The sequence below is a fragment of the Chamaea fasciata genome, unplaced genomic scaffold, assembly GCF_029207755.1.
Source record: "Chamaea fasciata isolate MVZ Bird 193981 ecotype frontalis unplaced genomic scaffold, bChaFas1.0.hap1 SCAF_24, whole genome shotgun sequence".
Classification (NCBI taxonomy): domain Eukaryota; kingdom Metazoa; phylum Chordata; class Aves; order Passeriformes; family Sylviidae; genus Chamaea; species Chamaea fasciata.
In genome coordinates, this window is record NW_027094109.1 from 5,045,709 (window position 1) to 5,068,777 (window position 23,069).

General features: G+C 53.2%; 1 protein-coding gene across 1 annotated transcript; it reads left to right on the forward strand.

Moving 5' to 3' along the window:
* Window positions 1-2,800: 2,800 nt before the first annotated feature.
* LOC136300724 (uncharacterized) lies at window positions 2,801-22,469 on the forward strand. The gene is made up of 5 exons (XM_066203303.1): window positions 2,801-2,897; window positions 4,514-4,661; window positions 6,484-6,571; window positions 7,023-7,133; window positions 18,558-22,469. The coding sequence occupies exons 1-5, from the start codon at window positions 2,801-2,803 to the stop codon at window positions 18,774-18,776; spliced, it is 663 nt and encodes a 220-aa protein (XP_066059400.1). The 3' UTR covers window positions 18,777-22,469.
* Window positions 22,470-23,069: the final 600 nt, after the last annotated feature.

The window sequence follows — 23,069 nt, forward strand, 5'->3', positions numbered from 1 at the left end:
TTTGGAATTGGTTGTGGGGGTTTATCAGAGGGGTTGTTGTGGTGGGAAGCAAAGAGGGATCAGGTTGGATTTAGGAGGGGGCAAAGACAGGAGAAGAGTGTGCAGCTCTCCTGAAACAAATTAGCTCAGAGCTGCTGTAAACCAGCCCTGGGACTGGCCCAGCTCCCAGATTCACCTGGGGGATGCAGGTCAGTGCCTCAGCAGTGAGATGGGGCTCAGGCTCTCCTTGGGGCAGCTGAATTCAGGGCAGACAGAGCAGAAAGGACACCAGTGTGAGACCCAGTCATCTCCCCCAGAGCAAACCTTCCTGCCTGCCCAGACTCCATCCCACCCACTCGGGATGTCCCTGTGGGTGCCCAAAGTGCAGAATGAGCTGTGGGAGCCAGGCCCAGCCATGCCCAGACCCTCGGTGGGGACACAGCATATCCCACCCTCAAGTCGTGATCCCAGGAGCAGCCAAGGCTGCTTCATGAGCCAAATGACCCAATAAATGTCCCAGTAAATGTCCCAGCAAATGTCCCAGCCACTCCAGTAGCTCCGAGGAGAGACCTCACTTCCCGAAGTGTGACAGACGCCCATCTCCCTTTCCCAACTCCCTCCACACCAAGAGCCAGTGAGTCATTCCCGCTGTGCCACAGCCTTCCCTGGACGCCTTCCAGTGGATCCATCTCTGCCCTGGGGAACATCCTTCCTGCTCTCCTGCAAGCTGCTCGTCCCGCTGTGCCTCGGTGATTATTGACCGCGGCTCCGGCAGCTGCGCCGTGTCACCGCCCGGGTGGCTCTGTCCCTTTGTCCCTCGCTGGGAAACGCTGGCCTGGCTCTTGGCAGCAAGTCCCGGACACAGCCACCGGCCCCGAGGCTGTTTGGGTTGCTGGGACAAAGGGTTTGTCATCGGCGGTGCCATCAGCTCGCTGCTGTCACCCAGCCCGGGATACACATCCATGTCCGGCGGGCATCCCTCATCCTCTGGCAGCTGGGAGCCGCTGGGATGTGGTTTCACCGAGCTCCGGGGCTGGGGAATCGCGGTATCAGCACCTGGCAGAGCGGTTTAATTGGCCTGGGTGGTGCAAAGATCTTCCTCTGCCGGCGGTGCCTTTCAGGGAGGCACGCACACGCCATCAGGTGACTGGGAATGATGCTTTCTGCAGAGATAAAGCTTCCCTCCCTTCCCCGGGTCTGCCTCCATCTCCAGAAGAGCCGTGGGAGAACAAAGTAATGAGCAAAACAGCTCTGAAAGAGACTGGGGGTGGGACGCCCTTCTTTTCTCCTTAATTGTAATACTGTGAATTAATTCAGCTTCCAGCAGGAGCGAGGAGTTTCCCAGCAGCCCTCAGACATCCAGATAAGGCTGAGCTGTTTGTTGAGCCCCTCTGGGTTCTCTGGTACCTGCCTCACTGCCAACTGCTTCACACAAACTTTTTTTTTTCTTTTTTTTTTTTCTTTTTTTTTTTTTTTTTTTTTTTTTTTGAGAGAGAGAGTTTTAAGTTGCTCGAGCGTGACACGGAGCACGGGGGTTTGCATTCTTAATTGGCAAAGCCTTTTCCCACTGCCGTCTGGAGGCCCCTGAGCTGTCCTGCCAATTTATTCTGATCCTGATTCACAAGCCTTGCAAACATCTTCCCAGGGCTGCCCAAAAGCCCTGCCGGTGGAACTGGATCCTCATCTGGCACTTCTGGGCATCTCCCGAGGTTTTCCTGGTGTTCTCCCCTTTGACTTGGAATGTCCCTTTGTGCACCGTCCCCTCCAGAAAAGCCCTGGTGGTGCTCTCCAAACTGTACCAACTTCTCCAGGGGGAAATAAACACTGGATATAGATTTAAAAAATAGGTTAAAAAAAAAAAAAAAAAAGGAAGAGGGAAGAGCAAACATAAGGGAAGGTTTCTCTCTAATTCTCATTTTCTTCTGTCCTGGGCACTTTCCTGCTCTCTCAGGAGCTTCTTCTCTCATTTATCTTCCTCATCTCCTGGGGTTTCCTCTTCTTGAAGCAATTAGCACTTAGGTCTTTAAGGTACACCTTGGGCAGGACAAGAGCCTGGCCAGGCCACAACCAAGGTGGACCCAAATGGTCACAAAATGGACCCAAAATGGACCCAAAATGGACCCAAAATGGGCACAAAATGGACCCAAAATGGACACAAAATGGCTGACCGGTCACAAAGTCTTACATTTTATAAGTTTGGGTCCATTTGCACATTGGGGTTTAATTGTCCAATTCCAGCTGCAGCTTGTGAGGTCCCATCCTTATTCCTCCCTCCAGCCCACCCTTGTTTGTGCCTTTGGGGCTGAACGTTGTCCTTGGTGTGCAGCAGGGAAAGGATTTGTTTTGTGTCCCTGCTCCGTGCAGAGCTGAGTGACACTGACTGTGAGCTCAGAGCTGCACCCCTGGGCAGCACAGAACCTGAAATACATCAGAGCTCAAACGTAAGGCATCACCTCCTCCCCTTACTGTCCTCACCCACTGCCCTGCACTCACCTCTCCCTCTCCTGCTGCACTTCCCCCATCTCTAAATTTCCTCAGCCCCTTTCCTGCCATTGCCCATCCTCACCTGAGTTCCTGGATCCATTTTATTTACTTATTTCCTCTTTCTCCTTCCACCCTCTTCCCCCTCCACACACACACACCTGATTTACAGCGGCAGCAGGAGGCTGATGTTCTCTGCTCGGTGCCTGCCATCCCCACGGCCATCAGGGGCCAATCCATCACGGGGAATGCCCCAGCCAAAGTGACTGGGACATTCTTTACAGCCACAACCCCGAACGCTGGGCTGGGCTGGGGGTGGGGGGGAGGTTTGGATGGCGAGATGTCAGCGCTGAGAGAGCTGTCTGGAGGCACAAATGTTATTTACAAGGTGCTGCGGCTTGTGGAGGAGGGAGGAGAGGAGAAAAGTGGCTGCCAGGGTGAGTTCTGATGGCTCCAGCATCCTGTCACCAACGACACAGAGCTCTTCATTAAGGAGCAGGGGAAGGCAGGGGGAGGGTGGGATGTTGACCTATGGATGCTCAGGGGTGTCAGACTTTGGCAGGAGAAAACCAGGAATTTGTGGGGAAAGGAACGGGGCATCGGTGTCACAGCAATTCCCAGCTGAATTCCTCAGCCTGGGGCTGGGAGCTCAAGTGCTCTGTGCAATCTGGGATCGACCAGAGCAGCAGGGGGGGAGATGTTTTATTCCCAGGGAGATGTTTGCACACCTGAGTTCACTCCTGGATGATAGCAGCAAATCTGGGAAGGCTGGCTGGGAGGGGAGATCTGGGAATACTCTCCTGGAAATGATCCTTTTGAGACCGTGCCTGGCACGTGGGGTTGCAGGATAAGCAAGGGCTGGACCCATGGAGGTGAAGTGGGAGTAAAAGGCAGGTTTTTCACCCTGAAAAGTCCTGGATTCATCGTCCTGTGTGGTTTGGGGATGTGCGCAGATGTTTTATAGCCACATACATTTCCTTTTATTGCTTTGCACATGGAAAGTGGGCCTAATTCCAAGGCCTTGGGGATGGGTAGTTGAGGGGAGATTCGGGTACCCAAAGCCAAAATTGTTGCAGAGTAAGATCCATTAGCCCAATCTGGTCTCTGAGAGCAGCCAGTAGCCAGGGCATTAAGAAGAAAAGTACAAAAATTAGATGTGACAGCCAAGTTCTACAAAGCCCCTTGTTCCCTCATCCCTGTCTTGCTCCCCTCCCCTGAATATCTTTTCCTCCTCCTCCTCCTCCTCCTTCCTCCATCCCAATTATCTCCTCCTTTCATCACTGCCGGAGTTGTAAGTACAAAGTACCAATTAGCTAGTTTTCAAGTTTAATTAGGTTGGAAGGTAGAGCAAATTAAATCCTTTTATCGCAGGTTTCAAAGCACTTTCCCATCGGGATGGGTTTCCTTTGGATGAGGCCCGTGTTTGTCACCAAGGAGCTGGCCCGGGTCACAGAGCAGGGGATGAAATGCAACATTGGGTCCATCTCCATCCTGCCCCTAAATCCTGCATTCAGGATCTTTTTTTTTTTGCAACGATTCGGGATGCACAAACCTCTGCTCCACCTCAGTCAATTGAGCATCGCTCCTTAGGTGGTTTAAAGAACATTCCAGCTGCACCGGGAATTCAGCGAGGATGCTGTGACAAAGCCCAGCAGAAGGCTTTCAAAACACTTCAACAGTATCAAGCAGCAGGTCCACATGAATGCTTGGGAGCACCTTTATTCCCCAAACCCTTCTTCCTTTGAGGCCTGAACAAAGGCAGGGAAGCGGATCCAGGAATAAACACCTGAAGATGAATTTGCAGAGCGCAGTGAGGGACTGTTTAACTCTTGGAAACACAGCTGTAGCCACAATTCCTGCCCCTCTTGAGCTCTGAGCAGTGCGCCTCAATAGGATCTGGCTCTCCCCATGGTGCTGCTGGACAGGGACACTCGGGAAGGCTTTGGGATTCATGCGCACCTTCACTCCCGGAATGCCTGGGGGTACCAGCGCCATCCCAGCTGCGTTTTTGGCGTTCTAACCCTCTCCCCTTGTGCTTCCCTGTGTGTTGCAGACAAGCCACTACCTCAGAGTGCTCCCGGAGGCATCATCGGCATCGTGGGAGGCGTCATCGCCGCCGTCTTCATCATCGGCGTGGCCGTCACCGTCATCATCGTCTACCGGCGGCAGCAGAAGAGCCGCTCCGACACTGACAACGACCTGTGAGTAGCACAGCCACTGCCCACCGAGGCTGCAGCTGCTCTGGGCATGGGGACGGCACCTCTGCCCCTTCCTCTACCTGCACTGCAGGAAAACTCGGCGGCAAAACGTTTTCCTGCTGTTTGTGACTAGTTCCTCTGATCAGCTTCCCTTCCCCGGGGCTTCCTGGTGCTCCCCATCCTGCTCTCTCCTGTTTCTGAGCTCTGAGCGCCGGCCTGGAGTGGGAGCTGGAGCACAGGGATGCTCTCCCAGGAGCTGGGTTTGCTGTGGCACGTCCTTGGGGCAGAGGCTCGGTGCCGCTGTCCCCCTCCGTGGGTAGAGGAGGATCCTATTCCTCCTTTCCCAACGGCTTCGGGCTCCTGAATGAGACTGAGCCACATCCTGCGGTCAGAGAGGGGTTTCTGACAGACCCCGAGCACCTCTGGGTGCATCCCAAAGAGTCTGGAAAGGGTCCACATCCGCCAGCCCTGCAGTTTTGGTGACTTAAACTCCGTCAGCAGTGGGGACAGAGGCCACCACAGGGGCTCCCCTTGGGCAGGACTTGCCTCGCCGTGCCCGGCACAGGGCAGCAGAGATCCCAGGCAGGGAACTGAGCGGTGTGGAGGTCACTTGAGGCAGCAGGAACCTCTCCAGGAGCGTTTAGCCCGGGCTCTGCTGAACTGCTCCATCTTGTCCGGCTCCTCACCGCCTCCCTCCCCTCCCACGGACAGCCCGGCACCCAGAGGTTGCTTTTATGTTCCTCCACCCCCCACCTCATTGTTGTTACACCTTGGGCACATTTTGTGCTCCATTTAATCCCATTTGAGAGAGGGCATCGGAGGATAGCGGGGAGAGGAGCGGGGGAAGCGGCGGGAGAGGCAGAAAGGCACGCACAAACAACAAAACCCCGCACCACGAGGTGAAATTGCATCAACAGCAGCGGGCCTGTGATCGAGATGCATCCTGACAATCCACTTCCCACAATGGCCCTCCACCAGGCTCAGGGAAGAGCCACTTTAGCTGAGAATAGAAACACAGCCGTGCCCAGCTCTGCAGAGGTGCTGCCTCTATTGTGGAGGCTGATCCCGGAGGTAATAGCGTTTCTTTTCTATAGAGCCATGAAGTCAATGTTTTACAGAGCCCCGGGGACCTGTTCTGCCCTCCCTGCCACCAGCACATTCCGGTCCCACGCTGGAATCCAAGGGAAGGCGCCCATCTCCATCAGATTTGGCGGAGTCTGCACGGAGAGAAGGGAGGAGGGGGGAGCCGGCTAATTAGTGGATCAGAGTTTTAATAAGTTTTGTAAAAGGATTAGACACATCTGTGCATGTGAACAGAATGTGCAGAGACAGTCTCTAGGCTGGGATTACCGTGGCTGCCAATCCCTACGCTCCGGGGTAAAAGCTGATCCTTGGCGAGGGTCAGGGATGAATGTCCCTGCCTGGCAGAGCACGTCCACGTGGAGGATTCAAATTCCTCCTGGGAAGCCGTGGCAGGGCTACCAGCCCAGAGGAACTGCCAAACCCGGGCTGGCATCACCCTGTTATCACTTTCTGGTACCTCACAGAGCACCTCCCGAGGGATGGTGTGCAGGTTGCACCCTCGGGACCTGCAATCTGACACGGGGATTTGCCTGCAATAGGGACAGAACGCTTGGAGGGAGTTTATTTCCATTAACAATTCTAATTGGGGTGAGACAAAGGGCACGGTGGGGGGACTTCCTGAGGATAATCGATGTGATTGTATTGGCAGTTTAGTGACAAACACAATCAAGTCCTTGGGCACATCAAAGCAGCAGGACCTTTTCTCCTGCCTTCTACTCAGCAGCCTCTTCTTTCCCCGCAGGATTGACCTCCCTCCATCCCACAAACCTGCCCCTCCACCAAAGAGGAAACAGGACATGAAAAGCCACCTGACTCCAGAAGACATCCAGGTAAAAACCTGCAAACTCCCACCTCTGGCATGGAAAACTGACTCCAAGCAGTGTCCACAGTGCCTGGATTCTGGGAAATGGGGGCTGCAAGAGCAAAGAAGTTCCTGGCTGGATTTGAGGGGCAGAAAGGATTTTTCAAGGGCAGGTTGGATGGGGCTCTGAGCAACTTGGTCTAGTGGGAGGCTTGAACTAAATCATCTTTAAGGTCCCTTCCAACCCAAACTGTTCTGTGATTCTATGATTCTATGATTCTATGACTCTGTGGCTTGTCCCCCCCAGAATTCCCAGGGTCTGGCACTAATTAAAAGCTGTAATTTGGATCCTGCTCTGTCCCTTTGGTGGATATTGAGGCCTGAAGGAGTTGGTGTTCGGTTGTGGTGCCACCTGAAGCAAAGCTTGCCCCAGACTGTGCCACAGGATAACCCTTGCTCTTCTCCCCGCTCTGCTCCAGGTTGTTCACTTGGACAACATGAAACACGAGGAGGAGATCCAGAAGTTCCCTCTGCAGACCCCCTACTATGACATGGCAGCCCCCGAGCCCTCTCCCTACAGTGACAAACTGGTAAGGAGCACAGGGGGACAGTGGCCCTGGCCCACCTGGCACACAGCACCTCTCACCCCAAAAAAGCAACATCCTCACCATCCACAGTCTGGGATCATCCCATCCTGGAGGAAAGCAGCCTCCTCACTGTGATCCCAGCCCACCCTAATTCCAGAGGTCCCAGAGCTGTGCCTTTACGGGTAGAACCCCCTGCCCACCCCAAATTCTCCACCTGCAGTCCACCTAGCCCAGCCTGGCCACTCCTCACCTCCTGCAAGGAGCCCCTGGGAGAGTTTGCAGCTGAGGGAAGCAGCAGTGAGAGCTTCACAAAGCAATTATCTGCAGGGCAGAGCGTGCCAGCGTTTGACTCTCACTTGACAACAACAAGTTCTTTAAACCCTTTTTTTTTTATTTTTTATTTTTTCTGGAGTGTGGATTTGTTCAGCCTCGGATGGGGAGATGTTAATGTGAGGCAGCAGCAGCGGGGAGAGATTAAGGGTCAGGAGGAGATGCTGGCAGTCACATGGGAGAGGCTGGTTTGCAAGGAGCGAGGAAATGTTAGATGCAAAGGCGTAGGGAACAGAAAAGAGGTAAGATTGGAGGGGTTTTTTTGATGAGAAAACAGAAAACCATCCTCCTCCCAGGCCTTGGACAGCATCCTTTCCCTCCCTCACCCCATGGCACGGGGATGCTGTGGGGTTTCACCCGTAGGAGATGAGATAACCCAATGGAAACCCTTCAGGCCTCTCCCAGACTCCTCACGAGGAGTTCAGGGCACTGCACGCCCAGCCCGGTGCTTCAGCAGAGTGAACTCCCTGTCTGCTGAAAGGGGAATAATTATCAGCCCAGGCTGGAGTCATTTTTCATGGACACCACTAATTATAACCCAGCTCATCCCGGTGTGACCCTGCCATGTGTGTTCCTGTGCAGATAATGCAAGGACAGGGCCCAGTGACCTTTAGCTGGCACAAGTCTGAAGCCAGGCAGACGCCAAGGGCGTTGGAAATCAAAAGGCACATTTCTGCTCCGAGCAGGGTGGATGTGATCCTATTTACTTCATCCCTAAAGGAAAACTTCCCCTTGGAGCCCTGCCTCAGTCCTGGGGCTGCTCCCCAGCTCTCTCTAATCCTTGCTGGGTTTTAAATGAAACACAGAATGCTGGAGCGAGACCACTGCTCGGAAAGCATCTGAAGGCTGAATTTCAGGCAAGCGGGAGGATGGAGGAGCTCATTTTGGGAAATAACGAGCAGTCAGTTAATTAAGTGGCAGAGTTAGTGATGTGAGATGGGGCCTGATGGGTTGCTGCTCCGTAACCATGGGAACAGAGTTTGCTGCTCTCGCTGCTGGCCGGAGAAGATGCATTTCCACGTCCCACCCAGCCTGGCACCGCTCCTCACCCGTGGATTCAGCCAGGAGGTGACGGCCTGTGGAGCTCTCCTTTCACTTGGCCCACGAAGAGCTGGCTCTGCAGCAAGGACATGGTGTCTGGGCGACTCCAACTGCTGCCACAGCTCTTGGCACGGGCCTGGCACAGCTGTGGATGTCCCCTGTCCCTGCCCAGCTCCCCTGGCTCACCCAGCACGTACCTGAGCCGTGCTCTGGCTCTCTGCCCCAGCAGCAGGATGCAGCCTGCTCCCATTCCTCGCTAAATCCCTTGGGCAGGCAGCTGGCTGCCGGAATTTGGGACTGGCAAGGCAGGGAAGGGTGTCCTTGGCTGCCAAGGAGTGATTTTGCTGGGTTCTTCCCAGATCACACGGGCAGGACGAGCTGCCACAGCCAGGCCGGGGTGGGTTGTGCTGTCCGGCCACGCTTTGCAAAGGAACGAGCTTTGCCTTCCTCCCTGCAGGGAAAAAAAGTGGCTTGCATCGCTTCTTTTCCCACCCTTAAAGCACCGCAGAAGCCTCCTTTTCATGTCACAGTGGGATTCTGAGGGGTGGGAACTCCCAGGGAACAGCAGTGGTTACCAAAGCCTCCATGGGATGGAGCAAGACCTGCCCAATCCTTCACCTGAGGGCTGGGTCAGCTGGAGGATGAGGAGGGAAGCACATCCCAACCTCCCTTTGGTCCAGCCCTGCTCCCACCGTGCTCGAAATGCAGATGCAGGCGGCTGCTCCGGGGTATCCGTGGTTCTGGGATCCTTGGGAGGGAAAGGCACAGCAGAAAGGCAGGATATTCTTGTTCTGCCTGTCCCTCATCTGCAGATTTGCCTTGGGAGGGGAGCGAAGGAGATGAGAGCGGGAGGGAGCGGATTCTGCAGGAAAACGGGGCGGGTGCACTCAGCTTTCAATGAATCGTGCAAAAACCTCGTCATTTGGGATGAACCAGATTTATCACGAGGCGGCACGAAAGCCACTGCCTGGGGTTGAGATTTCACAGCACTAGAATGGGAGTGATTAGAGATGGCAAAGAGTGAGGGAGGGGGGGAACGGGAGAGGTGCCAGGAGGGAATAAAAGAGGCAGGTGGAGGAGGAACCTCCAAGAGGGTGTGCAGGGACGTGTGTGGGGACGTGTGCTGGCAGGGGCCCAGGACACGGGGAGAGGCTGGGGCACGTCTGCAGGGTCAGGATACCTGCAGGAAGGAGCAGGACCAGGAATGAATAGGTATTTTTAGGTGTTGCAGGCTGTGGGAAAGCCAACACAGAGCCGGCAGCCCCAAATGCCCAAAGGACAGCGGGGTGGACACTCGAGGCCGCAGGGGTGGGTGTAGGGCTGTGGGGGCTGCCCGCAGCGTTTTTCTCCGGGCAGTTTGGGGGTGACAGGGAGGATATCAAAGCAGGAAGGGGCTGGAGAGTGTGTTTCAGGTGTGTGGGTGAGGGCAGGTGCGCTCTGGCAGCGTTCTGTGCCAGGTGGATGCTCCGTGCGTGTGTGAGGGGCAGCAGGAGCCAGAGGGAGGTGGGGGCATGAGCCAGTGTGGGAGCAGAGCTGTGATTAGTGCCCGTGTCAGCAGGGCCCATTTGCACAGGTAGAAGGGGAAGTTTCATCGCTGCAGACAGCAGAATAATTCCTCTGGGTCTGCAGGGCAATTACCGGGGTGCCCGTGGTGATGATTTACACCCAGCGCTTGCGTGAGGCAGTGCTGGGCCTTGTATACAAGGCGCATTATTGATATTGTAATAAATTCTGCTCCAAACAGGCTCCTGAGCGAGCCCAGGAGTGGGAGAAAGCAAGGGAAATCCATGGAGAGAACACCTCCTGCGGGAAGGAAGCAGGAGAGGAGTGAGGCAGGGTAGGAATGAGGAGGTAAAACTCAGTCTGGCTTCCTCCAGGAGTAGGGGAGGTACTGAGACACAAAGTTCAGGGGGAAAGAGCTCTGCAAGGGCTAGATTTAGGTGTGAGGCTGGAGTTAGAATTGCTGATTTTCCTAAATGTCCAAGCTCTGGGTCCAGACCCGAAGCAGAGAGTTCCACAGGACGTGCAGCTTTCATGCCAACAACGCGCCGCTGCCATCTGGCCACCAAGGGCAGGACAGAGGTGACCTCCAGCCCTCTGCTCCTCCAGCCTCCAGCTTTGCTGAGCACTGGAAATGCTGCTGCAGCCCCGTTCCCCTTCATTCCCCTCATCCCCGTGGCTGAGGGGCAGGATCAGGGAGCCAAGCCCTGGCACGGGCCAGCACAGCAGGCGGAGATAATCACGGAGCGAACAGCCCCTTCCAGCAACAGGCACTCAACCAGCTCATTCCAGGGCCATAAACTTCTAAAAACGGCTCAGCCACAGCTGGTCGGGTGGCTGAGGACCCTTCCAAACAGAGAGGAGAGGAACACTTTCAAATTAAACACCTTTCGCTTCGTTGCCGTGCGGGGCAGCCATTTTGGAAAGGGGAGAGCCTGGGAAGCTGTTTTGTTTGGAAGAGACAACTCTCTCCTCTCAGAGAGGCTCAGCAGATGCCTGGCTAATGCTGGCACTGAAACCAGCCCCAAAAGTGAGGATTAAAGAAACTCCGCGGGGCAAGAAGCCAGGATCCCCCTCACAGGGTGGTTGCAGGCCCCAAGGCTCCTCCTGGTGATCCATATTCCTCTCTGAGCTCTCCCTGCCTCCCAGGCTTCTCCCATTGTTATCTGCATGAAAGATGTCTGGGTAGGAATGATCAGACAAATTGGATGTTATTCCATTCATGCAGTCCTGGCTGATAAGCCTGCTTAGTGAAGGAACACCCATAAATATTTCCATGCCAAAGGAGGATGCTTTTAGCATCTCTTAGGCCGCGTTACAATGACAAAACCGTGGTGCAGAGTTAATCTGCAGTGCCAAGCTGTGCAGCCAAGCCTTGTGTGAAACGAGGCTCTTCAGAGCTCCACAGTCCCCACATCGGGGCAGAGCAAGCAGTGTCATTCCCCTGTGGCCGTCCCTTTGGAGTTTGGGCTTTAAAGCCGTTCCCTCCGGGGATCTCCTTCCCAAAATCCAAACTTCAAACCAGTGATTTTCACTCATCTTCCCCAAAGCTGAGTTTGCAACGAATCCCAGATTCCTGGGTTAAAACAGACAGCTCCAGGTGCGTGCTAAGGTTTGAATTCACTGATCCGGCCCCAGCTAAGGGAAACGCTGATCCCAGAGGGGTTCAGTGGGAGATCAGAGCAGTGAGCTGCTGCTGGGAGCAGCCCCAGTGAACGGGCAGTGCTGCCAGCCAGGCTGGGTCACTCAGCTCTGCATTCGGGGGAGCAGCGCCTTCGGGACTTCTGCTTTGATTCGGGATTTTTACCTGACTGATTATTCATCACCTCCCTACCTCCCTCTTTTTTAACTGTTTTTTCTTCCTCCTCCCCTCCCTCCTCACCCTTCTCTTCTTTCTTCCCCTTCACCCCCCCACCCCACCCCGTGTCCTGTCTCACCTCTCGCCCATCTGCACGGACCCTCTGTCCTCACTCCCCACCTCCCCCCGACTCCTCCCCGGTGTCTCCCCCACCGCCTTGCTGCTCTCTTCTCTCCAGAACCCTGGCAACAAGGACTGTGATGTCCAGTATGCAGAGCTGGACACGTCGGCTCTGGCCGCGTCACCCAGCCCTCGGACCTCCATCCATGCTGGCGGAGACCTAGTCGAGTATGCAACCATCCAGCCCAACTTACGCTAGCGCATGTCACTCTAGGCCCTTTCCCCTCAGGTTCTGGCCTCAAGGTACACACGGCACTCTGCCTCCCTCACTGCCCTCCTCAAAGTCACCTCTGCCCCCTCCCTGGATCCCTGCCTCCCTCTGGAGCGCTCCCCTCTGCGTCCCGTCTGTCCCTCCCTGCCTGCTCTCTGTCTCTCTGTCTCTCTGCTGCCCTGGTTTTTTTGGGGGTGCTGCCTTTGCCTTGCCTCTCTGCATGCACTTTTTTGTTTTGTTTTTTTGCCGTGTTTTCCCTTTGCTTCCTGCAGCCAGGCATGTGAGAGAGGGGGACAGGGGTCACGGCTTCGTGGCAGAGCAGGGGTTTGCCCCCCCTGGCTCCAGGTGGGTTTGAAGTTCCTGCTGTGGTTCAGGGAATTTCTGCAGCACCTGTGAGGAATCAGAAGTCAGAGATGCTCAGAGGGCTTTTCCAAGGCAAAGGAAAAGGGAATGATTGAAAGGAAGATTTAAAAAAAAAAGAAGGGTTTGTGTGCATGTGGAAGTAACTCCAGAGAAGATGGAGCATATGTGCATGTGTGAAAGAACAAAGGTGGGAGAGGATGTGAGAGGATATGGGAACACCTAAAGGTTCCTGCAGCTGAAAGACTCCGTGGATAGCAGACAGGAAGAGAGTGACATGTGACAGTGACAGGGCTGGCGTGGCGTGACCTTGGTGCAGGGGGCAAGTCTGGATTGCTTGGGAGAGAGGGAGAGATTATTTCCCTTGGTGCTCTCCTTCTCAAAACCAGACGCAGACTGAGCCCTGTTCTCCTGACTTTTTCAAGTGTCACCAAACTCTTTGAAGCTCAGGTCCTGTGGCAGGGAGTGATTAGGACTCAGTTGGTTGTTCTGGGTCATCTCCAGTAACTCTTTGAATGATGATTTTTTTTAGTGGAAAGACACTAAAATCGGGATGACTCCAGCTCTTCCTATGCTCCTCTGCCCCATAATCACAGCTTTTTCTCTGGCATTAAAGCCACCATGTCCCTGGAAGGGAGAGATCTCTCCTTTCCCACCTCTGCTGGATGATTCCAAGAGTTTTTGGCCAAGGAAATGCCACTAGTGCCCCTCTCCTTGGCTCCAGCTCTCCCTCACTGCTGTGTACTCCTGAGGCTGCGGTGACTCCGGGTTCTGCCTTGCTCCTTCTCCTTCATTTTGCTGCCTTTCCAGCAGCAGGAAGGATCTGTGCGTTTTAGAGGAAGGGAAGGGAGAGGAGAAAAGGCAGACAGCAAACGGAGAGGTGCTTTGCAGGTCCTTGAACCCCTCCTGGTCACCCCCGGTGGATCAGAGGAGGCTCAAGAGGGGCAGCAGCTTGGGGACAGAAAGGGACAGACTGGAGAAGATAAGGGACAGATCGGAGGAGATAAGGGACAGCTTGGAGAAGATAAAAGTTGTTGGATCCTTGGGAAGGAAGGAAGGAAGGCAAGGAGGCTAAGCAGGAGGAGAATGGCATTTTTATCAAGCCCCCCCGGGGCAATCCTGTGCTCCCTGAGAGGAGGAACTCTGCGGGTGAGGGTGCAGCACACACACCTGGGCACGAGGCATGCAGGGGGCTGCTCCAGTTGGCCTCTCTCCCTGTGCTCCCTGGTTTTCCCGTGCTGGAAGCAGCCCTGTAGCTCCCCTGGCGTAGCAAAAGCCCTCCTAGGTGAGTGTCTGCAGCAGCCCCGGGCCGGAGCACATCCATAACCTCTCTCTCTTGCGGTGTCTCACCCACTCCTGCTCCCAGAATGAGGATCAAGGTCTTCGTAGACGTAACGAGCGAGAGTGGACAGTAAGTTTTGGATGGGTTTGCTTTTTTTTTTTTTTCCCCCTTTTCTCCATTTGTGGGGGTGGGCTTACGAAACTTCTGTAATTAAGACAACTTCCCTCTCAGGTTAGCTTAACCCAGAAAATTGATGATCTCTGTAAAGCAGGAGGAGAGCGTGGCTAAACACAGGGGGGGTTTTGTCACTGCCACTTTGTCACAGGCACTTCCAGCCTCCCTCATCCTCCCTGGGATGAGAATTCCAGCCCTGAGGAAGGGGTGGTTGAAACCAGCCGCTCTCCCTCGTGTCTTCACCTCCCATTCCCAGCAGATTCTCAGGCTGCTCCCACTGTTCCAAACAAGGCGAGAGCTCCCTAATCCATCTTGGGAGGTCTCGCCTCGTCCTCCCCAGGGTGGGGAATTTTATTGTCAGCAAAAGGACAGTAATCCTCCAAATCCAAATTTGGAAATCCTCCCAGTCTCTCTGAAGTAAAAATAAAGCCAGTCATATGGTGCTTTGAAGGTGTAATCTCCCTGCTAAGACACACCACAGATCAGGGCAATTTGATATATTTTTTTATGCTTTTTAAATTATTTCCTCCCCCCTTCACATCCCCACACTCCAGCTCTCGGTTTTGCCTGGGAATTTCTTGTCCCTGTTGCAGCAAGAATAGCTGGAAACCACCAGACTTGGATCAAGAGCACAACAAATCGGTGACCAGGGCTCAGGTTCCCATTTCCAAATTGCAGGAGAAACGAAGCCAAGAGGTGGCTCCTAATTAGTTTCCCATTTCTAAATGAGGAGATCAGCCCTGCCTTGACTCCAAAAGGGTGGAGAGGAGGATTTGGGGGAGAAACAGCAAGGAGGGGAATGTTTGGGATGATGGGTGGTGTGAGGTGCTGTAGGAACACGGACCAGGTACGTACCAGAGGCAGCAGGGGAAGGGAAAAGCATGCTGTGAGAAGGAATGCAACGTTCTGAGCAAGTTTTTCTGCATTTTCAATACTTGCATGTGTCTGAATGTGTCCATCATCACAGGTCCTTGCTCCGTGTTTTGGGAATTTCAGCTCAATCCTTTTATTTCCTGAACCAGGGGGTGAATCCCTCTGTCCCACTTCGGTTTTGTCCTCACAGAAGCCCAAGCTCAGGACCAAAGGTTCCTGCTCATCCCTGACACATCAAGGCTTGTTCTGCACTCAGGACAGGGATTATCCAAGAACTCCCTCACAGATAAAGTCTCAAACAGAGCAGGAACCTGCCCAGAGATCCCTAAAATCATGGCCATACTTGGAAGTGGACAAACAGCTTGAATACCCCGAGTAGGGAGTTCAGACCCAGGACGGGAGAGGATGTGATTCCTCCCAACACCAGGAGGAAATGCTTCTTCATTTTTTGGTTCCCAGTGTATTTTCTGTCCACCAACACCCTCTCAGTGTGACAGTAGATTTGTCATGCTGTCACTCAACAGAGCTGCTTCCTCCTGGCCATCAGCCTGTGCTCCAGCCCAAAATTCATAGCTGACAGATGAGGAGGGTCAGGGTAGCAGCAAATTTGAGGAGTTTTGAGCAGCAGGAGCTTTTCCCAGCCAGGAAAACACAGCTGAACACATTCCACAAGTGCAGAAATGTGTTTGCCATGAGCTTGGCCAAGCAGAGAAAACCATTACCCGTCCAACCCTCACCTGTAAGATCTTCAGATTTCCCGAGAACCACAGCAGAGAAACCCTGAGGTCACTGAGAAGGAGTTTTTCACTTTCAGACCAGGAAGAACTCATTATTCCAAGATGATTAAAAGTACAGGACATGGTCAGCTGCCTCACACCTCCTGCTACCCAAAGAGATGTTCTGCAAACAGAAGGAAAGATGGGATTGGGTGCGGAGGGATGGAGAAGGGTTGAGTTGAAGTCATGGCCGAAATGAAAGCTCCCTAATTCAATCAAATAAAGCCTGTTTAAAGGTAATCTGCCAGGCTGTCTGAAATGGATAGATTGCTGACATCCCCTTTAATCAAGCTCTTGGAAATAAAACTGCGAGGGGAGGATGTAACCCAGATAATGAAGAATTGCATGGAGTCATGCTGGAGACAAAGGCAAGTGGGAGAAGTCAGGTGGGGGAAGGTGGTAGAATCGTGTGCCAGTTCAATTTAATTAGTTCATTATCCCTAATTTAATTTCAAACTTCGTTAAAGATAAATTAGATTGGGGAAAAGTCACAGTGGGACTAGGGAAGGAAGTCAAAGGGCACCGGCTGCTAAATATGTTAAAAAACACCGGGCTGGCTTTGTTCTCCTCCCTTCTGCCACTCTGTAAATGAGTTCAGGGAGCAAAGCAGGAGCAAAGCAACTCCCGGTTCAGGTGCTGAGGAAAGGTAAAAGGACACAGGGAATTCTCTTCCTCTGGCCCTGACATGCTCCAGCTGCCCTGCCCTGACCCCACCTGTGAGGAGTGAGCACGAAGCAGGGGCCAGCAAGAAAAGGGGGATTTGTTTGCACTCACCTGTGCAAACAGAAGTGCTGGCAGAACTGTGCTTGGTGTCTTTGGTGACGCTTCACGGGCGCCTGCCCTGTGGCCGCATTAACTGGGAGATAAGCAGGACGAAGAACGCTTCCCTGACCCCGTCTATTGTCACAGACAGCCCACGAAGGAGGGTCTTACAGCCCCTTTTGCTGCCAGCTGATCACACCCAGCTCAGCCTCCACTTGTGTCAACTGAGGCTCTCTCCTAGGAGACCTTTCTGTCCATCAGAGCTGCACGCAGCACTGGCAAATCCTCTGCTTTTTTCTAAGAGCTCACAGACTTCCCCTCCCACTTAATTGGCAACAAATTACAAGGAACCCCCTCGCCTGCTTTGTCTTACTAAATTTCTGTAATTAAGACAACTTCCCTTTCAGGTTAGCTTAACCCAGAAAATTAATGATCTCTGTAAAGCAGGAGGACAGCGTGGCTAAATACAGGGGGTTTTTTCCCCCTTGCAGGTGTGGAAAGGGGTTCTGTTGAGTGTTACAGCTCTTGAGAGTAGATTGTACAGGGACAGGACTTTGCACATCCCATTTTCTCTATCTGTGAGCCCCTTTTGATGTCTTTTTATCAGCTGGGGCCATCAGAAGAACAGCAAACATTTATTTAAAGTTAAGGTAAAGTTAGTGAGGCTTTTTCATGGCCCGTGGCTTGGGTTCCTCCGGTTAGAGAGCTCTAATGCTGCCCTTGTCCACGTTTTCATTTGGCAATTAAAAGGCTAAAGTGGACAAAAACTGTGGGAATGGCCCACCCAAATTTAGGATCCCAGCAGAGCAATTCCACTTTTAAAAGCTCCATCTGTGGGATCAACAGTCTTGCCAGTGGAAGGGAAATGAAGATGAGGTTGGCCTCAGCATTGCTGCTGTTTTCCTGGGGCTCAGGCAAACTTTCCCTCGCTGGGCTCAGTCAGGCCGTTCCCAAAATTGCCTTTGTGCCTCTCCCAGAGGTCTGAGCCATCAATAAATTATTGTCAACACCTTGTTTTCTGTAGGGGTTTTTTGGTGGGGTTTTTTTGGTTTTTTTTTTAGAGCATCCTGGTGAAATATTCATCCAGGAGGAGCTGGCAGCAGATGAGCTGAGTGGATTGTTCTGTTCCTCCAGGCGTTTTCTCCTGAGGGTCAAACCCTTGTCCTTTCCACTAAAGTGACTGTTCCCGGGGTTTTGAAAGGGAGCAAGGAAGGACTCAAGGGCAAGTTGCTTGCTTCAAACAGCCCCCGCTCAAACCACAAGCATCAAAGCGTTTTCCAGCGCTGTTTGCTCCCTCTTGGAGAAGGAATTATCTCCTGGCGAGCACCCCTGAGTGCAGGTCGGTTTTAAAAACATCCTGGCTAAATGTCCTCCGTCCTGCTTGGGTCATTCCGCAGGGTTTCCAGAGCAGGGAAGGGCCTGGGAGCAGGGAGGAATCCTTCCCATCTGCTGCCACCCTCTGGGGAGCCGCAGCCCTGGGCTCTGGGAGAGATGCTGCCCCAGCCCCAGGAGAGAAAAGCGTTCACACACACCCGGAGCAGAGGGAAAAACACGGGAGCGACACAGCAGCCTCGGGTTTGAGAGTGGTTTTGTGTTCTCTGTGGTTGATTTGACTCCCAAAGCCGGCCCCGGGGAGCTGTTCACACAGCACTCCTGTCTCCCACGTAAGGATCAGGCACAGTAAGCAGATTTTGCATCCCAAGCCCCCCGTAGGACACACGTGCCCTTTAAATGGAACAGCACGGGCCTGGCTTAGATTAATGACGCCTTCAAGCAGTGCTTTTCCAAAACTCAGGTGTGCAAAGAGTTAGAGAGCGCGAAAATAAACTGCCCTTCCTCTGGCTGGCTGCTTGTTCTGCCCGGAGAGCAGAGTATTTACAGACCAGGGACAAACCGTGCCCAAGCCATACATATTCATCACCCATCCGTGGGTGTTTCAGGGAGCTGGACTAAAACTTTGCAGCGTGAGGGATTTATCACCTGGGTCCCCATTTTCCTGAAGCAGCGAGCTCGGTGAACTGGTTAACATTTCCACCCTGCTTGCTCTCTGTGTGTGTCAGCACGGAGCTGAAGAGCTGTGTGTGTTTTCCGGCCGGCGATCCCGGAGTTTTCACCCGTTGACTTTTGTCTCTACTTGCAGAACTTTGGAAAGTGTCACTCAGAGATATCGAATGCGAGTGATTACCTGACCCGCTGTTACTCACATGAAGATCGATATCTGGAGAAGATCCCTCATGTCTATGCCCCCTTGTCAGACCTCCCACAAGAGCTTTATCCTCACCATTCCGACATCTCCTTCTGCTGCCCACCTCCCGGCTCCCGGGCTCCTTACATCTGTCCTAAGGAACAGTATGTTTAAAGTGTCAACACTGAAAAAAAAAAAAACAAACAAGCAAAAACCCCCCCAAAAGGAAGAAACTCATGGTTTTCACCTCTCCTGTCGCTCAACAACCAAGGCCTTTCATCCCCTCCTCTCTCCCTTTGCCATCGCTCGTTTTATGGATTGATTTTCAAACCCGGGTGCAATTGCCATGATTAGCTCAAAGTGTCTGCCTGGCTTGCTAATGCTCAAGGGAACACTCTGCCTTCTCCCAGCTCCTCTCCAGCACCTGCACCTTTCTTTTCTCCTCCTGCTGCCTCTGTGTGTGCATGTGTCTGTGGGTGACAGCTGCCCTGTGGTGGATGGGATGTGCCCAGCCCAGTCCAGTGTCCGTAGCTTTTCCCCCGTGTCAATCCCTGCCCTCTTTGCACCGGAGCAGCCGGGCGTGGATCATTCACAGCCCTCGCTGCAGCTTGGGTGAGGTTTTACAGCAGCACAGCCAGTGCTCAAAGCTGAGGCTGTGGCTTTCTATTTATTAATTAATTTATTTATTTTTTCCCCCTTGCTCCTTTTCCCCCTCAGAAGTGAGGATAGCAAATCCCCGTTTGTGAAGAGCTAAACAGCCGAGATTGCTGAACCAAATCATAAGATGCTTATAACGAAAGATGCTCAAAGGCAACCCAAAAATAGAGATCAGGACTTGGTTTAGGCGGTTTGTTTCTGTCCTTTTCCCTTCCTGCTCCCACTCCCAATCTCTTGGATTGACTCTGTTAAAGGGGACATATTTTGGAGTCAACACACTTGGAGAAAGCATCCTTTAAATAACAGGTCTGATAACCTGAAACCCAAAGGAGAAAATAATTATAAAGGAAAACATTCTCTCTAATTTTCGTTTCAAAGCCTGATGTGGCCCCCCATGAGCTTTTCCCCCCCTCTCTTCCTCGCATCTGTTGATTGGAATTTTAAAATTAACTCAGGCAGAATACGAAGAATAAATCAGGATTTCAGGTAATCTCCTTGCTCTTAATGAAGGATAAAAGCCAATAGAGGAATTTGGCCTTTTAACTTTTATAAAAGCATCTTAGTTTTGGGACTACACCTTTTTTTTTTTTTTTAAATATTGGAATGCGTGTGGGTGTGTAAATCCAAACGTGTACATTCCTGTGACCACAAAGTGTTTTAGAGAAGGGAATTTATCTCCACATCACATTTGTGTTCACTTGTATTAGAGAAAAGAAAAAAAAAATCGATATACACTTCAATGTATAAAAAAAGCAAAGAGGAAGAGGAGGACAAGGAATGAACACCGTGCCCAAGAGCTTGGTGTCAGGGATAACTCCCACCTGGTTCACCCATGGCATGGAAGAGATGATGGCTCTGAACAAGGGGATAAAGCTTTGTGGCCAGAAGGGCATTTCCTTTGCTCTGGGAATTTGGCACTCTGCAGACACTAAAATCCCCCTGGAAAACCTGAGGGTCCTTGAGCTGAGGGCGTGTGGGAGGGAGAGGTGGGCTCCACACCCTGATCCTGCTGCCCAGGCACCCAAAAACCTGCCGGTGCTGCTCGTGCAGGTGAGAAATGAAACCCCCAGCAGGTGACAGCTCCTGTCCCAGGAGGTGTGACCACACGGGTGTCCCAACCCAGCTCCTGCCGTGCACTGAGGTTTATTTTTGTCTCTCTGCGTCCCAGCAGCTCTGCCTGTTCTCTGTGTCCCTGTCACCTCGAGCCTCACCCCGCCTGTCCCTCCTCCTCCTCCTCCCCACATCTGTGTCACTCGTGGCTTTCCCTGCAGGCTGACAAACACCTCGGGATGTGGCAGAGGAGTTTACACCCTGTGGGGGATGACACCACGTGCATGGATCCCCCCGGGTCCCTGAATGGCAAAAAAACCACCCCCAGCTCTTCCCACCCCTTCCCCAGAGCACGCTGCCACTTTGTGCTCCAGACAGGACGGTGGCTGGTCACCAGGACAAGGTTTGTGGGGGGAATTGCTGCACCTGGAGAGGTGTTTTCCAGCTGGGAGGTGGCCTCACGCTAAATGACAGGTGGGTGCCTGGCTGGCTGAGCAGTGAAGGGGAATTTTGGCCAAGCTGGAATGGGCAGCAGCAGCTGTGCCATGTGCACCCTCATTCCCAAAGGATCAGGGGAATGTCATCAGGACACAGCCCTAGAGCGCCCCACACAGCTTTTCAACCCCAACCTGCCAGTCCTGACTGATGCAAACCTCTCTGGAACCATTTGTGTTCACATTTCCTCTGCCAGTCTCCGGAGGATCCAGCCGGTCGTTCCCTCACACCAAAGGACTCCGGTGCTCCATGTCTCGATGCAGAAAATGCACTTTTCTCTCTGGTTTTCTCCCCAACACACCTTGGGTACTTTCTGGCTACCACAGAGCTGGAAACTGGGTGTGCTCTGAACTGAAGGCACAGCCACCACATCCACCCCATGCTGGATCTGCCAAATCTGCCTTTGCTCCCTCTCTTTGGAAAAGTGAGGAGGTGCTGGAAGCCCCACGGGTCTCTGATGTCCTGGAATGAACCCAGCAGCACTGACCATGAGGAAAAAAGCAAGCAAAAATCCATCCCAAACTTCCCTACCTGCATGCCTGGAATAGCAGAGCGCTGCCTGTACTGTGGTTTGATTTGGAGCCTTCACCTGATGTGGTTTCAGACAGATCCAGGAATTTAAATGAGAAGTGGAATATGTTCAGGCCTTCAGATACCAGAGGAAAGAAGGCAGACAAAATGATTTCTTGCCAGAGGAGGCACAGAACACGTTGCAGGTGGTTTTCTCTGCTGCCCATGTCTGGGACGAAGATCCTTTGATGAGGAAGGGGAAGGCAGGGATACAAACTGCAGCATTACAGAAAAACTCTGCTTGCCTCGTGCAGCTTTGAATCCGAGCTGCCCACAGATGTCTGCCACAAAGGGTTTTACTGGGCTTGCAGCAAAGCAAAAGGATTTCAATCCTCCTTGAAAAGGGAAAAGGCAGCAGAAGCCTCAGTTCAAAGCAGTAGTTTGACTTGTGCCAGCACAGGTATTTAGTCTAGGAATGTCTCGGCTCTCTCTGCCTCCCCTGAAGAGCTGGGCTGATCTCAAAAAAATGGCAAGAGGGACTCGCCACACACCACCAAATTCCCTTGCACCCTAGGGAAAGGGGGGAAACCCTGAAGGAAAACCCTGAAGCAAGAAACAGTGAGCCCGCTGTTTTGGTTTTACAGATCTGTGCTTGGAAATGGTTCTGATCCAGGGCTCTGATTCCTCACTCCCTTTCCCTCCTGTCACACAGCCCAGTGGCTCTTTCCAAACTTCCCTGCACCTGCTGCCACGGGCTGAATCCTCTCCTTGCTCCAGGATGAGGCTGCCCATGCCCGGAGGGAGCTTGCAGGTGCTGAAATCAGGGCCAAGGGGAGGTGTTCTCCTGCTGACACGGTGCCAGTTGACTTTAAAAAGGTCCCTGCTCTGGAGACGGAGCCACCCAGCAGCGTGGTTGGGCGTGGATTGCTGAACAAGTCCAACTGGAAACTGGTGGAGTGGGATCCAGTGGGCTGGCAGTGCAGGGGAGGAACTGGTGGTGTAGGATAGGGAGTCGTTTAGGTTGGAAAGACCTCTAAGATGGAGCTGTTCTTCCTGCTAGCAGGGTGAAATGTCACGGGTTCTGTTCCATGTGTTGGTGGCACTGACACCAGAGCTCTTGCAGATGGAAAGGACTGATCACAGAACTTAAATAAAAGTGAGCTGAAGAGTTACAGCAACTTCTGTCCTGCCTGTGGGACCTGTGTGGGGTGTCTGATGTCTGCCTTGCTCCCAGGGCTGCCTTCTTGCTGAGTTGTCCTCCACGTCCCTCACCCCTCGCACTGCGCCCCCCAAAACGCACCCACACGCACTCCTGCCTCCTCCCAGGAGTTACTGCCTGTTCCAGAGGCTCCTCATGACCGGAATATCCCACTTTTCCTGGTGTATCCCTCCCTGCCTGCAGCACAGGGGACCCAGGACTCGAAGGTAAGCAGAGGAGCAGAGTTCAGTGGCCTCCAGGGCGACGTCTGCTGCACTTTCCTGCCCCCAGAACAGTCACGGTGCTCAGGAGATGCCAATCACACTTCATTTCGTTTGGGCATCCTCCTCCAGCCTCCCCCTGCACGTGGGTGGGACAGAATCAGTCACAAACAGCCAGTCCTCGGGGCCAGCAGCTATTTAGGGAAAGAAAAGGAGGGGTTCCTCCTCCCCCTCTCCAGCCCACTTCTCATGCCAGTGGCCTGATTTCCTTGTGCAGGCAACTCAGTCCTGGCTCCAGAGGCAGGGAGACACTGAACCTGCACTGCCGGAGGAACA